This window comes from Bufo gargarizans, chromosome 9 (assembly GCF_014858855.1).
Source record: "Bufo gargarizans isolate SCDJY-AF-19 chromosome 9, ASM1485885v1, whole genome shotgun sequence".
Classification (NCBI taxonomy): Eukaryota; Metazoa; Chordata; class Amphibia; order Anura; family Bufonidae; genus Bufo; species Bufo gargarizans.
Genome location: NC_058088.1, coordinates 181,766,872 through 181,785,621, shown reverse-complemented (window position 1 = coordinate 181,785,621; position 18,750 = coordinate 181,766,872). Strand labels below are relative to the sequence as shown.

At 45.1% G+C, this 18,750-nt stretch overlaps 1 protein-coding gene across 1 annotated transcript; it reads right to left on the bottom strand.

Moving 5' to 3' along the window:
• Positions 1-209: 209 nt before the first annotated feature.
• LOC122919583 (torsin-1A-like) lies at positions 210-12,094 on the bottom strand. Its single transcript, XM_044268680.1, has 5 exons — positions 11,867-12,094; positions 10,299-10,552; positions 7,647-7,822; positions 7,008-7,135; positions 210-530 (listed from the first exon to the last, which is right to left on the bottom strand). Exons 1-5 carry the CDS (start codon positions 12,021-12,023, stop codon positions 292-294), a joined length of 954 nt encoding a protein of 317 aa, XP_044124615.1. The 5' UTR covers positions 12,024-12,094; the 3' UTR covers positions 210-291.
• Between the last annotated feature and the right edge of the window lie 6,656 nt (positions 12,095-18,750).

Below are 18,750 nucleotides of genomic sequence, written 5' to 3'. Positions count from 1 at the left end.
TTCATAGCAGACCCATCCATCGCACTGAAGATCTCTGCGCATGCTCGCGCTCAAGCATATTTGGAATCTGCACCACACGGATCCCGAATACAGAACTAAGCAGCTCCAGTATCCTAGTCGCCTCCACAAGCCTTTCGGGTCACTTAGGGCATATAAACCTATGGTGCAATGTTAAACGTGGAAAGCACCAGCCACTTGCACCTGAATGGTCAAATAGAAGGATATCTTTATTGAAAAGTCCAAAAATAATGCATTTTGGGGCAGAAGAGTGGAATAAATGTCTCTAGTTCATTAAAAATTCACTCGTATATGCACATTTTTGCAGCCATTGTCAGAAAAAATGTTCTCCCCCTTGGGGTAATATAGCATGCCCTTGGCAATTCTAGAAACAACCTCTTCATCTACTGTTCTTCCTCTTCGCTTCAGTTCTGCCCTCGCACACATCTCCACATGCTCCAGTTCCATAGGCAGGAAGGGCACAATGACGTCAATAACTTTTCTTTTAATAAGGTCGCAGTCATAAAATTCACCTGTGGATGGAAACATGTCATCAAAATCACATTAATATACCCCATACATCACCTCCATATATAAGAAGAGAACGCTGAGCATGTTCCTCTGACTGTCGGCTAAGTGTGCACGGAAATCTCAAGAGAAATAGCTGTTGAGCAAACTATGTATGGTCAGGGAATGGTGGGTCACCATATGGGCAGGGGTCATTTAAAGGGGTTTTCTGGGAGGTATGTATTGATGTTCTAGGCTCAGGATAGGTCATCAGTATGGAATCAATGGAGGTCCGACATCAGGCAACCCTGACTATCAATTGTTTGAAGAGCGCCACAACCTTTTGCTAGGCCAGTGACATCACGTTCATCTGTCATATGGTTTATTTGCAGCTTACTTCCATTCAAGTGTATGGGCCAGTCATATGTCAAACCCGTATGCCTCACACAGAGTTTTTCGAAAATGACAAATCAGGACCACAGAATTTACATTTTTCACACCTATTTTGCATCAATTCCTGAAAAAAAAAATGCATGGGCTCACACTACTCACTACACCATAATATAAATACCTTGAAGGGTGCAATTTTTTAAAATTACCCTCTGGAAGGCTTGTGCCTTTTCAAACCTTGCTTGGTCCAGCAAAACAAAAATGATCAACATTTTCAAAATTTCATTTAAAATTGTAAGTCTTTGAAATAAATAAAAAAATTGCTGTCAAAGTAAAGCAGACATATGTAAATATAACTTTCATATGACACTAGTACAGAATGAACATATACACTACTCACTAAAAGTCAGGGATATTTGGCTTGTGGGTCAAATTTCTGGATGAACCTAAAATGCCCTCTAACCTTTACAGGTGAACTTAATGTGACTTTCTCTAAACCTTTAAATGCACATGTCCAACTGTTCAGTGTTTCAGTACTTTTTGCACAACTTGCTGTTCTCTAACAGGGAGCTTAAGGAGGACTAAGAGGAGGACGTAATCAGAAGAACCTAGGGTGGGCCAGAGGGGTGAAAGGAGAGGGGTTTCGTATGAAAAGCGATGAGGGGCCTGGGCAACGGCTGGATGAACTCCGCCCGTGGGCACCTTCAGAAGCTAATTAACATATTGAATATAAGTATTTTCTGAGAAAATCGGCGATGGACGGCAATATGGAAGGTAGTATTCTAATATGGGGAATGTAATGGAGATCCTGATATTAGTGTTCTATAATGGTGATTTTAGGTGAAAGACTCCCTTTAACGGCAAAATTCACAACAGGTGTTTGATCCATGAATCACCCAATAAATTTCCTGGTTCAATTAAAATTGTTATTTAAACAGTCCTCCTCATCATGCTGTTCACATTTTGACATCATGAGACCAAGACGACACCTAACAATTGATCAACAGTACCTCGCCATTGCGAGCTTTCAAGCAGGATGTTCTCAGACGTTCTCAGAGATACAGAGGGACTAGAAGAGTCACAGTAACGTCCTTTGGCCACTTCCCACACTGATGACTGCTTTATTGTGAACAATGCCCTGCGGAACCGGATGATGAATGCCACACAACTCCAGGCACATTTAAGGGAGGTGAGAGACAACCAAGTGTCACGTCAGACTATTCAAAACCATTTACATCAGCATGTTCTGTGTGCTAGACTACCTGCAAGGGTACCTGACCGCACCACCAGGTGTCATCATCTTGCATGGACCAGGGAGCATCTACGCTGGATGAGGGACCAGTGGGACTTAGTGATGTTTACTGATGAAAGTTGATTCACGCTTAGCAGAAATTATGACCGCCAGCGATGTTGGAGGCGTCAAGGAGAGCGCTATGCATCATCAGCCACTGTTGTCACCAGACGAGCGTTTGGTGGTGGTGGTGGGGGCAGGTGTGTCTAGTCAATAGAAATCTGCCCTACAGTTTGTGAATGGTACAGCGACAAGCCCATATTACTTGAAGACCATCATTAATCCAGTAATTGTACCTCTGCATGAACAACACAGGCCTAATTTCATCTTCATGGACGACAATGCGCCAGCTCATTGAGGTTGCATCATTAGGGAATGGCTGCTGGAGACTGGGGAACCTCAAATGGAGTGGCCTGCACTTTACCTGAATCCCATTGAAAACCTATGTCGCTGTGTAGAGCCTTGTAGCTCTGTACCCCAGAACCTCAATTACCTGAGGGCTGCCCTTCAAGAACAGTGGGATACCATGCCTCAGCAGACATGAGTCTCCTTGTAGCATGAGATGTCGTTGTCAAGCTGTAATTGATGCTCAAGGCAACAGGACAAGTTATTGAGACAGTGACATTTTTGTGATGGTATACCCACCAATGGTGTTGGCTTTTGTTTCAGTAAATTGTTTGAGATGAGGAAATCACCATTGCATGCTTCTACTTAAATGTGTGTGGGGGGGGGGGGGGGCAAACCTCATCACTTGGCTGGACCTGTAAAGGCAAGCTTACTTTTACCTGGCTCTCCGCTCCTTCTCCCCTAGGCCAGCGATGCTCTGTTTGGCTCCCTTGCTGTCAACTTCCTGTTTGACATCTCTGCAGCCAATCCAGTGACAGGCCCCCTTTACATTATGAAAAATTGTCAACAGGGGTTGGTGGGTCCATCTGGGGTCTCAACTCCCTCTTACTGAGAGAGGATCTTTATGATGTCTGGAGGTTTCATCATGAGGGAGAAAAGGATTTTTCTTTTTTTTCAAATGTCCACCAAACATATTCTAGGATTGACTTTTTCCTGGTAGATCGCCACTTGTTAAACATAGCAGTGTGTTCATCCATAGGGATGATTACATGGTCTGACCATGCGCCTGTTACTTTGACAATTGGCGAGGACTCTAATAGACCCCCATGCTTTCTTTGGCGTGATAATATCCATTTACTGGAGCACCCTAAACATAGATCAACACTGCAGGAGGGTTTAAAGGAATTTTTTCGCATTAATGAGGGATCAGTGTCTAATCCTTTTTCTCTATGGAATGCCCACAAGGCCTATATGAGAGGTCTGCATATTAAAATTGGATGTATAGCAAAGAAGGAGAGAGAGGAACGGACAACCGCTTTGACTCTACAGATTAGGTCCCTGGAGTCTAGTAACAAAATGAATCCCACCGCCATTATAGGAACTAGGTTGCAGAATTTACGCCTCCAATTGAAGGAGCATTTACTTTATAGATATGAGAACGATCTAAAAAAGACCCGTGCACTATACTATGCACAGGATAATAAATCAGGGAAATTATTAGCACATAGATTGAAGGAGAGAACTATTAAAAACAAGATCCCATATATAACGTCAAAAATTACGAATAAAAAGATCATTGATCCACAAGGTATAGCGAATTCCTTTCAGAGTTTTTATAAAACCCTCTATAATTTAGAATCCCTTCCGGATATGTCTTCTGTAAATTCGGTGGCCATAGATCAGTTTCTAGACTCCATTGACCTTCCGAGTCTTACTGAGGCCCAGTTAGGGAAATTAAACTCCCCAGTGACAGAGCAGGAAATTCTAGACATTATCACGACATTACCGAATAATAAAGCACCAGGGCCAGACGGCTTTTCAAACACATATTATAAGTTATTCCAAAAAGAACTTTCCCCCTATCTATGTCAGATTTTTGGGGAAATGGTGAGTACCGGTCGTTCTCCAAAAGAGATGCTGGAGGCGAGGATAGTCACCATTCCAAAAACTGACCTTCTTTCGGATGATGTAAGGGGCTATCGTCCGATATCATTGTTAAATACAGATGCAAAAATTTATGCAAAAGTGTTGGCAAGTCGTCTGGCTCCTTGTATTACTACTCTTGTCCATACGGACCAGGTTGGATTCGTAAAAGGTAGGCAGTTGCAGGATAATACCAGGCGGACATTAAATATTCTGGACTACGTCCAGAAAGAGAAAATTCCAACGCTTTTGGTTACCCTAGACGCTGAGAAGGCGTTTGACTGCATTAACTGGCGGTTCGCCTTCTCGGTGCTGGGGAAGATGGGATTTACAGGGGCAATCCTGGCGGCTATCAGGGCACTTTATACTCAACCAAGTGCCAGAGTGTGGGTCAATGGGGCACTCTCTGACCCCTTTAATATTAGTAATGGTACCCGCCAGGGTTGCCCCCTGTCCCCCCTGATATTTGTTCTGACTATAGAGCCTCTGGCTCAGGCCCTTCGCCAGTGCCCTGATGTGAAGGGAGTTGATATAGGGGGTACGAAACATAAAATCAGTCTATATGCAGACGACATTATTTTGACGTTGTCAAATCCTCAAATCTCTTTAATAACTGCCATTGATGTCATAACCCGATTCGGAGATGTCTCGTTCTATAAATTGAATGCTCTTAAATCTCAGGCTCTCCCAATAAATATCCCTTCTGTACAGATGAAGAAGTTGAAGGATACCTTTGATTTAGATTGGCAAAACAACCAAATTGATTATCTGGGGATAAAGCTTACAGCATCATTCAAGAAGTTATTCGTAGTAAATTATGTCCCATTATTGAGGCTTTTAGAGAAGGAGCTCGATAATCTGGCTAAATATGAGGTGTCTTGGGTAGGTCGTATTGCATCATTTCAGATGTTTACCCTCCCAAAACTCCTGTATATATTTAAGACATTACCTATTATCCCCCAAAGCAGTTTTTTTCAGAAGTGCTCCAAACTGATTAATGCTTTAATTTGGAAACGACATAAACCGAGAATAGCAACTGCAATAATGCAGAGACCTAAACTTCGGGGGGGATTGGGTCTTCGGAATATCCATGAGTACTTTCTGGCCTCGCAGGTATCACAGTTAAGGGAATGGTGGGTAGGTAATTATGCGAAACAGTGGGTACATATAGAAACAATATTATCCCCTGGTAATAATTTAAAAACTCTTTTGCTCGCAGCTCTTCACCCGACATTTAATTGGCCACCTCTCCCGACGTTAGTACTCATGGCTTTGGAAAGTTGGGTCCGATTCCATAGATTGTGTACTTTGGAGTCTGGATCCTTTCCGCCCAGCGCCCCAGTAACTATTCTTAATTTTCTTATCCCGAATATTTCGGTGTCGTCCTGGGCGCGGGGCGGATTGGACCTTCTCTCCAAATTAATTATTTCGGACACCCTCTGCCCCTTTGAATACCTTCATGAGCAGTTCCTGATTCCACACACAGATTTTTATAAATATTTGTGTATTAGACATTTTTTTACAGCTAATCGTCCGTTTAATCTGGTGTGCAATCGGGAGGTGTTTAGTCTGTGGTCATTGGCTCCGCCACAGTGCACACGACTGTGGCCTTTGTATATGATGATGGGGGATAAGGGATTATTTGTTAAAACGACCCCGCTGCTTACATGGGAAAGGGATTTGGGGTTGGTGTTCACGGATGAACAGTGGTCGGCAGCCTTTTCCTGTATAAAAAAAAAATATAGGATGTGCTTCGCACTATGAGTCCTTGATGAAGACCACACTAAGGTGGTACTATACACCAGATCGCCTGAGTCATATATTTCCGGACCTTTCGTGTTTATGTTGGCGGGGATGTGGCAATAGGGGCACATTGTATCAGATTTTATGGTCTTGTCCGAGGCTGCAAGATATTTGGAGGGCTACATTCTCTCTTGCCTCGGATTTATTGGGTTCCCAGCTTCCGCCATCCCCCTCACTGGCTCTTTTATGGATTGACCTGGCTGGGATACCATGCGAGGGGAGGGTGGTACTGGGACACCTTTTTCTTTCAACCAAATTGGCCATAGTCAAAAATTGGAAATCACAGTATGTTCCTTGCCTGACGGAGGTTATCCGAAGGCTAAATTCTACTTATATATATGAGCGTGTGTTGGCGGGAGCTGACGACGCGGCCGTGAGGTTCGAGAGGGAATGGAGCATATGGAGAGCTTCACCGCTCGCTGCACCATCCCCTGTTTGATATACTTAAGTATACTTTATTTGTATAGTCAAGGTCCTGTACACAGGAGTATATTTGATAAAACTATGCCTGTGCAAATATACCCCAACGATTGCACTGTATGTTTGTTTTGTTTTTTGTTTTTTTGTGTTTGTTTTTTTATTTTTATGTTTTATGTTTCCTTTACGATGTACTGTTAGTCATCTCTGTTGTTTTGTACTTCAATGTGGTATGTATATTGGCTACCGGTGTTGCTAACGTGATTATGTATGGTGCTAACTATGTAGCCATTTGTGTTTTCTTCTTAAGGACAACAATGTATGTCTTTTCTTAAAATTAATAAAAAGTATTAAACAGAAATTGTCACATGAGGCATCGGAAACTGGTCACCGTCACGGCCAGTCATTGACTGCGGGGATGTCAAACCGGATATTGACATCGAGGGGACCATGGCAGGCCTGGAGAAGAAGGAATAGGGACTTTGCATCCAGGAAGCCGGATAGTAAGCTTACCTTTAGAGGTCCAGCCAAGTAAAGGGGTTTGCCAAAACACCCCCCTCCCCCATTCTTGCACAACCCATTGAAAGGGTTAATGTATTTTGTCCCTACTTACTTTTCATCGATGTTAGCAAATGTGAAGATAATTCATTTTCTATGTCGAAGAGTTTGATCTCCTCCCTTTTCTTTCCTTGCCTCCGATACTCCAAAGCCATATCAGAGATAAATTGTGCTCCAGTATTACTAAGATATGAAACACAAAGGAATAAAGAATGATGAAACTATGGAATTTGACCTAATCCAGAAAATTGGTAACATTCTAAGAGCATGGTCTAGACAAGTAGCTAATCTGAGTATGTAGAGGATAATGAAAATGTCAAGCCATCCAATATGGTCCCATTCGAGTGGAATGACTTGGGCTGTGAGTCCATGTATATGGTGGGCCGACCATCGTTGGAGCTGTTGGAGATCACCCTCTATGGAAAACATAAATCTGGTGCAGAGCATAGTGCGAAGACTTCAGCTAGGTAAGCATAAAGCCACCATGAGAGAAGATTCCATGCTTCTTGGCCACCAGAATTTCCAGACTGATGGTTTTTCACCTGCGCCCCCAAAATAAGCTAAAACATAAAACAAGGGTATTCAACTGAGGGTGGCATTTCTTCTACGCAGCACTGCTCCTGTCCAGGTATCAGCCTCTTCCTAGTTCAGGTTGACCATCTATAGGGTTCAATTTTTTAGATGTCTAGGTTACCTCATAAAGATGAAAACGCTCCTTCTGTAGGACACGCCACCAATGTCTCCATGATAATCTAGATAAGGCATCAGGGAGTGTAAGAGTTCTGGGTGCATTTTGTCAACTTCATCAAATATGAAGATAGAGCGGTCACAACGTAACACGTTCCCTTTGATCCATGCATGCAACTGGTCCTGTCAGTAAAGATAAAGCCATGGTTTCAGCAAAGTGTAGGTATCGTTTTGAAACAGAAGAAACGTCCAGCACGTAGTAGGTTAAAACGCTGCATCATCTTTATTCCATCGTAGATGCAATCGGTATACAAAGCAGTGGTCGTCACCTCCCGTCAGACCGACATGTTTCGAACCGTAAAGGTTCTTAATCATGATCTGTAAATAACCGGAACTCCTCCAATCAGATGCGCGAAAAAAAAAAAAAAGAGGGGGGGAGAAGGAAAACCGCAGGTGATTGGAGGCATCGTTTTGCATGTGGATAATGTTGGACTTTGTTGGCCAAGTATGGCGCTCTTTAGAAACCATTTCAGTCCATGTGAGCAACTTTTTGTTCTTTCAGGACATTGGCTTTTTCTGGGCACAATGTGGATGCATTAAGGTACTCTGGACGTCGCCACTATGGGGCCACAATATGACTGTTTTTGTTAAGACTGCCTCAACATGGGCTTTTCTTGGCATGAGGAGGGTAGTATATGGTTCTGTGTTAGGACATATGGCACTATGTGGATGCTGGGACTGACAAATGGTGTGTCAGCAGCAACCTCCTAATAATCACTGGATGCAAGCATTATAACAGACCAAAAACCCAGTCAGAGACGCAGAGGTGGTAGCATCCATACAGGTGGAGATAACTTGCGTTTATCTGCAGCTTCATGGATACTAGTTGGGCACCATCTGGAAATGACTGGTTACTGTATGCACCATGCATCTAAGGGCAGGGGTGCACCTAGCCTTTTTGCTTACTGAGGTAGGAGGGTCAACTTGCCTCCTGGATAGTGTGTCCCTGTCTAAAGGCCATTTAATGTGGAGTCATGCTTCTTCCAGGCTCCTATAGTGACTCAGTTTGGTTATGGTCTTGCTTGTACTCCGTCCTTTCCACAGTTGACATGTTCTTCTGCAAGACAGTTCCTATTCCTCTAACTACACGACTATTTATCTGGGCACTTATGACAGAACGTTCTATTGTGCTGACTCAGATAACTCACAAAAGGCAGAGAATGCATAGCAAACACAAAGCACAATTAGGCGGTGGAGGGTTATCAGGGCAGGGTTGGTGATGCCACTCCTTATCTCAGAGTCTATGTCACATACTTACCCATCTGACCACCCGCGGTGCGTCCAGACTCACTATGGCACCGCCGCCAGGGTTGCTTTTTTGCTATGGCAACCAACCTTGCTGACAGTGGGGCTGGCCAACCTATCAAAGACGTCGAAACAATCAGGCTCAGCACTAGCCTCACATGCTTCCTGAGGGTGAGCTATTTAAACAGGCGGCTGCTGGCCACATTTGCCTGTGATTGGTATTCCTGCCTCACTAGCTAGTTTTGTGTTTGTTAAGCCTCCTGCACACAAACGCATGTGTTCCGTTCCGTGCATTGATCCGCCCGTTCCGCAAAAAAATAGAACTTGCTCTATCGTTTTGTGGAACGGAAGTACGGAATGGAACCCCACAGAAGCACTCCGTAGTGCTTCCGTTCTGCACCTTTCCGCATTTGCAGACCCATTGAAGTCAATGGGTCCGCATCCGTGATGCGGAATGCACACGGAACGGTGCCCGTGTATTGCGGATCCGCATATGCAGTCCGCAATACGGCAACGGGACACCTACGTTTGTGTGCAGGAGGCCTTACTCTGAATCTCTGACCTTTTGCCTGTTTCTTTGACTTTGCCTCTAAATACTGATTTTGCCACTGATGTGACCTCCTGGTATTAGACTCTGCTAGTTTGGGACCTTGTCTTTGCCTGCTGACTTTGTCCCTGACGTTATCACCTGGTTTTACTCTGCTGTGTATTTGATTTAGCTTTTGGATTCTGATCCATTCCTGGTTTCTTACTACTCTTAATACTCTACTCTCTACCCACTTAGGTTTAGGCCCCTGCACTTAGTCAAGACAGGGACCGTCGCCAAGTTGTGGGCCGCCATTTAGATAGTAATTAGGTGCAGATAATGTTCAGGGCTGCACTGTTTCCTGCCTTTCATGCCAGTCTAATGTAAAGCTGGCTTTATGCATAAGAAACCTTGGCAAGAAACTTTTTGACCGCAAAACGGATCACAGTAGTGCACACATCCTATGGAACAATGGTCCACGTGAAAAAACGGATGTCTGAATACATATATGAAATACAATGGACCGTGTGATGTCGTCAGGAACACAGACACTACACTGATCTGTGAAATAGAAATAGGAAATCTACGTAAAGAAATTACTAGCTAGTTTTGGGGATGTCTGCGCAGGACTAAAACGCTGCGGATTTAGATGCAACAGATCTGCACCATGAGAGATTTTAGGAAATCTCATCAACACGTTACAAATAAAAATCCACAGCAAATCTGCAGGTGACTGGCATAGATCTGTCTCAGATTGTTTTGCGGTAAGTTACGTCCCGTGTGCACATACCCCTAGCCAGTATTTAGGTATTACAGTAGATCCATTACCTTGTATGTTTCCACTTGACTTGTATGAGGATAAGCAGCCGATGCCACGATCTTATGCACAAAGTTGCTCTTGGCGCCCCTTGGATTAAAGTGTTTGGCCAGAATCTGACTGACGTAAGTCTTGCCGCTGCCGGTCAGCCCGTGAAAGGAGAGGACGAGGGGTTTGAGACGTTCTTCATTCTGCATTAATTTGATGATGACCTCCCTGGCTAGGTGCTGCCCAAATAATTCGGTGTCCAGGTCATACTGCAGACCTGGAAGAATAGATGATCATGTTGATATCGATAAGACTGGTGCCAACACGGCGCAAACACAACGCCTTTGGCTATAATCTAGATATATGCTATCAATGTCCCAGATGGGAATACCCCCTTCTTGCACCAGGATGTACATTTACAGTGCAGGCGGCAAAGTAATATTGACTGCAACCCTCCTGCTGTAACGGTGGGATTTGGGGAAAGCTCATCCCGGGGTGTATTCACACGCAGCAGGTTGTGTTATAGAAATCCAAGTGCTTGGCGCCCAAACGATCCTGTTCAGAACTTGTATATGGCTCGTGTGAACCCCGTGGTCAATATGGCCGATTGTGACAACGGGCAGCGATCCTTTCACTTCCGTCTGGGCAACCGTAAGGCATTTGGATATTACAGCGCGCAGTCCCATCCCCCATCACCTCTGTGAGCCAAAATGAAGAGCTGCTCTGTACGGGCGGCTCCGATTCTGGCAAATATGAGCAATTCTTGTATTACATCTGAATTAGGGCTCATGCACACGACTGTTGTTGGCCGATGCCCGTATTGCGGATCTGCAATATACAGGCATCAGCCGTTTGTGCCCCGCATCACTTGAATGAGTCTGCAATCCGGAAAGTGCGGTAAGGAATGGAACCCACAGAAGCACTACAGCGTGCTTCCATGGGTTTTCTGTTCATGCCTCCGCACCACAAAAAAAATAGAACTCGTTCCATTTTTTATGCAGTGTGGACAGATCACTTGAATGGGTCGGCATCTGTCTGCGCCAGCCACACGGACGTCCCGCACAATGCACGGGCGGCACACGTTCGTCTGCATGAGCCCTTACCGCCATGTAATAATACACATCGCCTGCGCCGATGACGTCACATGTACACCCGGCGCAGGCGCACTGAGGATGGAGCAGCCGAGCGAGTGTCCTCCACTGAGTGCGCCTGCGCCAACTGTACACCGGCACGAGATTTAAAACGCAGACAGGGCCAGTTAGAGAACGAGCGCGTCCGCTGGCCCTGTCAATCAACATGAGGAGGGGGCGTCGTTATGAATGGAGGATGCGGCTGCTAGCAGAAGGTAGCCGCCCTACCTGCTGCTAGAGAGGTAATTTGCATATTATAAAAGTCAGTTTTTTTTATATAACTACTGAACCAAACGGAGTAATAACCCTATATATTGAGAAATCGCAGCATAAGGATTTTAAGGAGACAAAAAAAATATATATATAAGTTTAGTGGAGTGACAGGAGCCCTTTAAATGGGACTAACCCCCACCCCAATGCACTGATTGTAGGGGTCCTCTTTCCCCTGCAGGGACTGTTACCTGTGATGTTGATGACTCCCTCTGTAGGACAGCACTCACAGCTCGCGGGCACTCTACTCATATAACAAGCCAGGCGATCACATGGCAGCCAGATATGGGCATCTATTAAAGAGACGACAACAACAAGGATTTGGTAAAAATCTTGTAGCCACTTCATAGCTCTGCTGAACTTTTCTTGCAAGATCCAAGTATATAGTGACAACCCGGGAGAGCATGAGGCGATCTAGATCTAATTTCACTTTCACTTTCATTTACTTTTGTACCATCGAATCTGCTTTTAGCTGTAGTTTCACTGAACCAGTTGCTAGCAGTTCCCCTAATACCAGATCACTGCCCGTGTAATAAAGACAGCCCGACATCATGAGGACTAATTCAAACATATTAACAGGAACTCAATCACCAGGAACTGTACCGAAAACAGATATTTATTGTATCAAAATATAATTAAATCAATATAAGCAAAAATATAGACATTAAAATAAAATAGTGTAAGGCTACTTTCACACTTGTGGCAGAGAGATCCGGCAAGCAGTTCCGTCGCCAGAACTGCCTTCCGGATCCGGCAAAACGTATGCCAACTGACAGCATTAGGCTACTTTCACACCTGCGTTAGGTGCGGATCCGTCTGGTATCTGCACAGACGGATCCGCACCTATAAATGCAAACTCTGGTATCCGTTCAGTGCGGATCCGTCTGCATAACTTAGTAAAAAAAAATAAAAAATCGAAGTGTAAGTCAAACGGATCCGTCCTAACTTACATTGAAAGTCAATAGGGGACGGATCCGTTTACAATTGCACCATATTTGTGTCAATGTAAACGGATCCGTCCCCATTGACTTACATTGCAAATCAGGACGGATCCGTTTGGCTCCGCACGGCCAGGCGGACACCGTTTTGGTGTCCGCCTCCAGAGTGGAATGGAGGCGGAACGGAGCCAAACTGATGCATTCTGAACAGATCCTTATCCATTTAGAATGCATTGGGGCTGAATTGATCCGTTTGGGGCCGCTTGTGGGAGCCTTGAAACAGATCTCACAAGCGGACCCCGAAACGCAGGTGTGAAAGCAGCCTTTAGTAAGACTGATCAGGATCCTGATTAGTCTTAAAAATGCCTGATCAGTCCCAAAAATGCATTGAAATGCCGGATCCGTCTTTCCGGTGTCAACCGGCAAAACTGATCCAGCATTTACTTTTTTCACGGAAGGACGGATCTGGCATTCCAGTATTTTGATACATTCCCTATGGGAAAAAATGCCGGATCTGGCATTTAGGCAAGTCTTCCGTTTTTTGGGCCGGAGATAAAACCGTAGCATGCTGCGGTTTTCTCTTTTGCCTGAATAGTCAAAATGACTGAACTGAAGACATCCTGATGCATCCTGAACGGATTTCTCTCCATTCAGAATGCATGGGGATAGGCCTGATCAGTTATTTTCCGGTATAGAGCCCCTGTGACAGAACTCAGTGCCGGTATAGAGCGCAGGGACGGGACTGACAGAGACCACAAGAGATTTCTGCCTTTAAGAGTCTGGAGGAATTGCCAGACGAGGGAGCAGAGGGGGTGGTCCGACCGGCAGGCCAACCGTGAAAGCCGGGGAAAAATCCTGCCTGCCAGTGAGGTGATCCCGCTTGTTGTTAAAGAGGAGGTGCCGCTTGTTTTAGTCTTGTTAATGTTCAAGTGGGTGAACAAGAAGTTGAAAGTTTATCTTTATTGTGTATACTTTTTTATTGTGTCTCCCCTCAGAAGAAAAAAAAAAACAAAAAAACTGCAATGTAGCAGAGGAAATTCCCGTACTGATTCTTTGAAGTTGCGACTCATCAAGTCCGGTTGTTACTGCCATCCCTCTCAGAGAGTGAGGGGTGTTTGGGTTAAATGTACTGCTGCAGAACCCATAGGAACTCTGTTTGCTGAGATAGAGAACATATGGAGACGGAAAGCTGGGTACTTGTAAGGGACACCCCGTGTTTAGCTTATTATAGACCTGGTGGGTCCCCAAGGTGTTCTGTGCGTACGTCCTGACTAGGTGAATCAGAAGGACTGTCCGAGGGAGGATGACCTAGAGTAGGTGAACCAGAAGGACTGTCTAAGGGAGGAGGACCTAGGGTACGTTTTAACTAGGTGTACTAGAAGGATTATGATCCGAGGGAGGAGGACCTAGGGGAAGCCCGGCCGGCAAATTATGTAATTCAGGATTTGGGGTGTTAAAGTGCCTTGTGAGCCAGACCCAAATCCTGGAATTGGACTGAGACAGACCATGGGGACCATACCAAACAAGTCCGGGGAGCAGCAGAGGAAAACTTCCAGGCAAATAGTGAGAGAGAGAGTAGGAAAGAGTTTCTTGCAGCCTTATCAGTTAACCCTTTGTTATGTACCGGCTGTGGGATTTATGGGAGAAACAGTTTTTGTCCGTGAATTTGAGCCAGTTAAACTAAAGATAAAAGACAGTACGGTTGTTACCCAATTGTTACTAAAGAAGAAACCGAGTTAAGTGGCCGCCTGTCAGTTACAGGATGGTTCATGTTCCTAGAGAAGTTAACAAGGTGACAATTTTGAAAACCCCAGATAGAAGGGAGGCTGTTGAAAGGATTCAAGTGCCCAAAGGAGCAAAAAGCCTAAGGGTATTTTTGGGGTTGGTGTCATACTGTCGCCCCTGGATTAGACATGCCTCCATGTTAATGCAGCCTCTGTGTGATTGTCTGTTATCTGACCCATTTCACATGACAGAAGAGGCAGTGAATAATTGTCATACAATGAAGCTGTGCATAACCTCGGCCCCAGCCCTGAGTATTCCAAAATATGATGAGGAATTTAACTTGGTCTGTTCTGAAATTCAGGGTCACAGTCAGCCAGGTTAGACCCTGTTGACCGCGGCGTCCCCTCCTGTGTCAGGGCAGTCGCCGCAGTGCAGGCAATGAAATTAATGAGCAGCTGTGAAGATATGGCAGTTTCTGTGTATAGATAGCACCCACACCCACCCCCTTCCCCACAATTTCCTCTTTAGCAATCAGTTTGAGTTTCACGAAGTGCAGGGGGGGGGGGGGGTGGAAACATACAATTGTGCAAACACACAGGACATACTCACACAAGTGCAATCAAAACATATTTCTATGGCTAGACAACTCAGACGCCAATGTGCACTCCTCATTTCTTTCAAAAGATGTACTACTCTGAATCCTGCTACTTTGTTACCAATTACAGATTCAGAAATGGGGAAGGGTAGCACAGGTAGCCTTTTGTCTGATTTAGATGAAAATGCTCCTCATGATTGTATACAGTTGATGCAACAAGAAACTTTTGGATTTTCTCATGAAAAACCTCTTGATAACCCTGATTTTGAGTGTTTTGTAGATGGAAGCAGGAATATGGGAGAGCAGTGGCGTAACTACCAGGGAAGCAGGGGAAGCGGCTGCTTCGGGGCCCGGGCTGACAAGGGGCCCGGCCCCCGGCAGCGTGCCCTGTCTATCCCTGCAGAGCTAAACATATGGGGATGCCTCAGCTCTGCACCCCCATTTCCCAGTATACCAGACATAGTGGCTCTGCGCCCTGCAGCTCAATGTAGATCCTTCTAAGCTACAGGACCTTTGATGATGTCATGACCATGTGACCGGTCATGTGGGTGGGAGGAGCCAGGCTGTGGACTGGTAGCGCCTTTATGATCCTCATCTGCTCCTGACTTTGGCTTGAACTGTTGAACACATGAGGTTAGCACCCTAGCACTTACAATTCCGGGTACTTAGGGGTTAATGCAGGGATGATGTGTATGGCCTCATTCACACATTGCAGATTTAGTCAAATCTGCAAACAAGATGTACAGCGAGCTTGTAGCATAGCTGTGTGTGTCTGCCTACCCAGAGCAGCTGTGTGTGTGGGGTGCATGTAGCAGAGCTGAGGGTGCTTCATGTGTATAATGCAGACAAAGATAGGTGTATAGTGTGAATCCAGAACAGTAGTGTGTGTGGTGTATGTCTGCCTACCCAGAGCAGCTGTGTGTGGGGTGCATGTAGCAGAGCTGAGGGTGCTTCATGTGTATAATGCAGCAAAGATAGGTGTATAGTGTGAATCCAGAACAGTAGTGTGTGTGGTGTATGTAGCAGAGCTGTATGAGACAGAGGAATGTATAATGTGCACAGCGGAGCTGTGTATGTAAAATGTGCAACACAGTGATATATAATGTGGCACCCAGAGCTGTGTGTGTAGCAGAGCTGTGTATGTAAAATGTGCAACACAGTGATATATAATGTGGCACCCAGAGCTGTGTGTGTGCGCATGTAGCAGAGCTGTGTATGTAAAATGCGCAAAAACCCTGATGCTCTCAAAAAGAGCAAGCAATATAAATCATTGTAGTTTGATACCTTTTACCCCTTAAAGACCGGCCCCATTTTCATTTGTACATTAGCCATAACCTTTTTATTTTTCCATTCACAGTTATATGAGGGCTTATTTTGTGTGGGACAAGATGCATTTTTTAAATGCCGCCAATTAGTTTACCATGTCTTGTATCAGAAAGCAGGAAAAAAATATATTTGTGGGTTAAAAAAACAACAACAAAAAAACACACACAATTCCGCCAAGATTTTGGAGGTTTTCACATCACAGCGTTCACTAAAAATGCCGTCTTTATTCTGCGGCTCAATACGATACTAAACTTGTATGGTTTTTATTTGGTTTAATTACTTTAAAAATTACTTTTCTATATTTCGGTCTATGTGAGGGCTTGTTTTTGTTTAACGATCAGTAGTTTTCTGGGGGAAGGGGGGGCCCATACAAAAATTTGCTGTGGGGCCCAGTCACTTCTAGTTACGCCCCTGTGGGAGAGGATGGCCAGTTCCACACTGGATATGCTGTGGTCACACAACATGAGGTAGCCATTGCTGAACCACTCCCTACGCACATGTCTGCGCAGGAGGCAGAGCTGAAGGCACTGACTGAGGCGTGTAAATTGGCTGAGGGGAAGAAGGTGAACATCTATACAGATTCAATGTATGGTTTTGGTATTGCACATGACTATGGACCCATATGGCGGGCTAGAGACTTTCTAACCTCTGCAGGTCAGCCCATTAAAAACAAAGACTCAGTGTTTGAACTAATGAACTCACTCCTGCTTCCAAAGGAGGCCTTTGTCAAGGTTAAGGCACATACCAGACAACAAACCCGTGAGGCTAGGGGCAACAACAGGGCAGATGGGGCTGCAAAAGAGGCAGCAGTGAAGCCCTGGAAACCCGAGGTAATCCCTGTCGGTGTCCTGGAGCCTCACCACATGTCTGAAGACGTGTTGATTAAACTGTCTGCACAGGCAGATGAAGGAGAAAAGACCTCCTGGACTCAGAGAGGAGCAGTGCCAAATGGGTAGGGACTCTGGGAAGTGTCAGGAAAAATATGCCTACCCAGAGCCCTCTATCCTATGATGGCCCAGGAGGCCAACGGGCCCACTCATCTATCGAAAGGTGCCATGGTAAGTGTGGTTAATACAGGGTGGATTGCTCCAGGGTTTTCTCTGTGCACTGAATAACCATGGTCAAGTGGTGAAGACTCCAAGCAAGCACACCCCCAGGCCACTTTACCCGTTTCAGAGACTGCAGATAGACTATATACAACTACCAAAGGTAGGAGTGTATGAATTCTTTCTCGTGTGTGTTGATCTCTTTTCAGGTTGGCCGGAAGCCTTCCCAATAGCTAAAGCATATGCCAAGAACACGGCAAAGAAACTGGTCAGTGAACTGATATGCAGGTATGGTGTTCCTGAAGTTATTGAGTCAGATAGAGGGTCTCATTTCGCAGTTGAAGTGATGAGGGAAGTTATGCAAGCATTAGGGGTGATCCAAGCTTTCCGAGTTGAGCGCTTGAACGGATAAAAGGCCATGCGGGAGATCCAGAGGCCCTGGACAGAGTGCTTGCCTCTAGTTCTATATTCAGTAAGGACAACCCCAAAAAAGAGGACAGGGTTGTCCCCATTTGAGATCCTGTTTTGAAATGCCCCCAGGTTAGGGTTGTACTTTCCCCAGCAGCTGCAGATGAATAATGACAGTCTGACAAGTTACATACGGGCCCTCACAAAAAGGCTAGAATACACCATAAACAGGTGTTTGCTTCACTTGCAGATCCTGACTCAGTAGAAGAACTCACAACTTGCAGCCCGGAGACTTGGTGGTGATAAAAGTGCATGTGCGAAAAGGACTAGTTCCAAGATTCGATGGTCCTTTTCAAGTACTGTTGACCACCCACACCACTGTAAAGGTTGAAGGAAAACCCAACTGGATACACACTTCTCACTGCAACAAAGTCTTGGAACCACAGGATGAAGGTCCCTCTGCTGACAGTGGCTCTGACCCTGAGCGTGTCGGCAGTGTTTCGTCCACTGAATGATGAATGGGACAATGCTTTGATACGGCACCATTAGGTGCTGTTTAAAGGAATGAATGAAAAATGACAGACTGTTGGATCTGTACTCACAGTCCTGTGAGTTCAGCCAGTATGCCCTATTTCGCCGTGCCCCTTAGTTTTTCTGAACTTACTGAATTGGCCAACTCTACTATCTTTTTCATAGGCATGAAGCAGGTTAAGTCCAAACTAAAAACAGGGAGGTACCCTTACCCGTTGCAGGATGGGCTGAGCCCCCCTGGCTCATGGTAAACAGATCAGGCCCACCAGTTGATTATAGCTCTACCCCCTGGAACGAGAACATTTGGTGCAATGTGTCATGCTTTCCAAGTTGGACACACTGTTATTGTTTGCAAATACGGTCGAAAGGTATGTCTTTTAGTCCTCATGACAAATACGGCTGCAATGACTCTAATTCAAACAGCCTGGCGCAGTGTGTTGGTATAGATCCTGCAAAGGGTAAGAATCTGGCCTGCAGCAACCGTACTTTAGTTGATTTAATTGCTG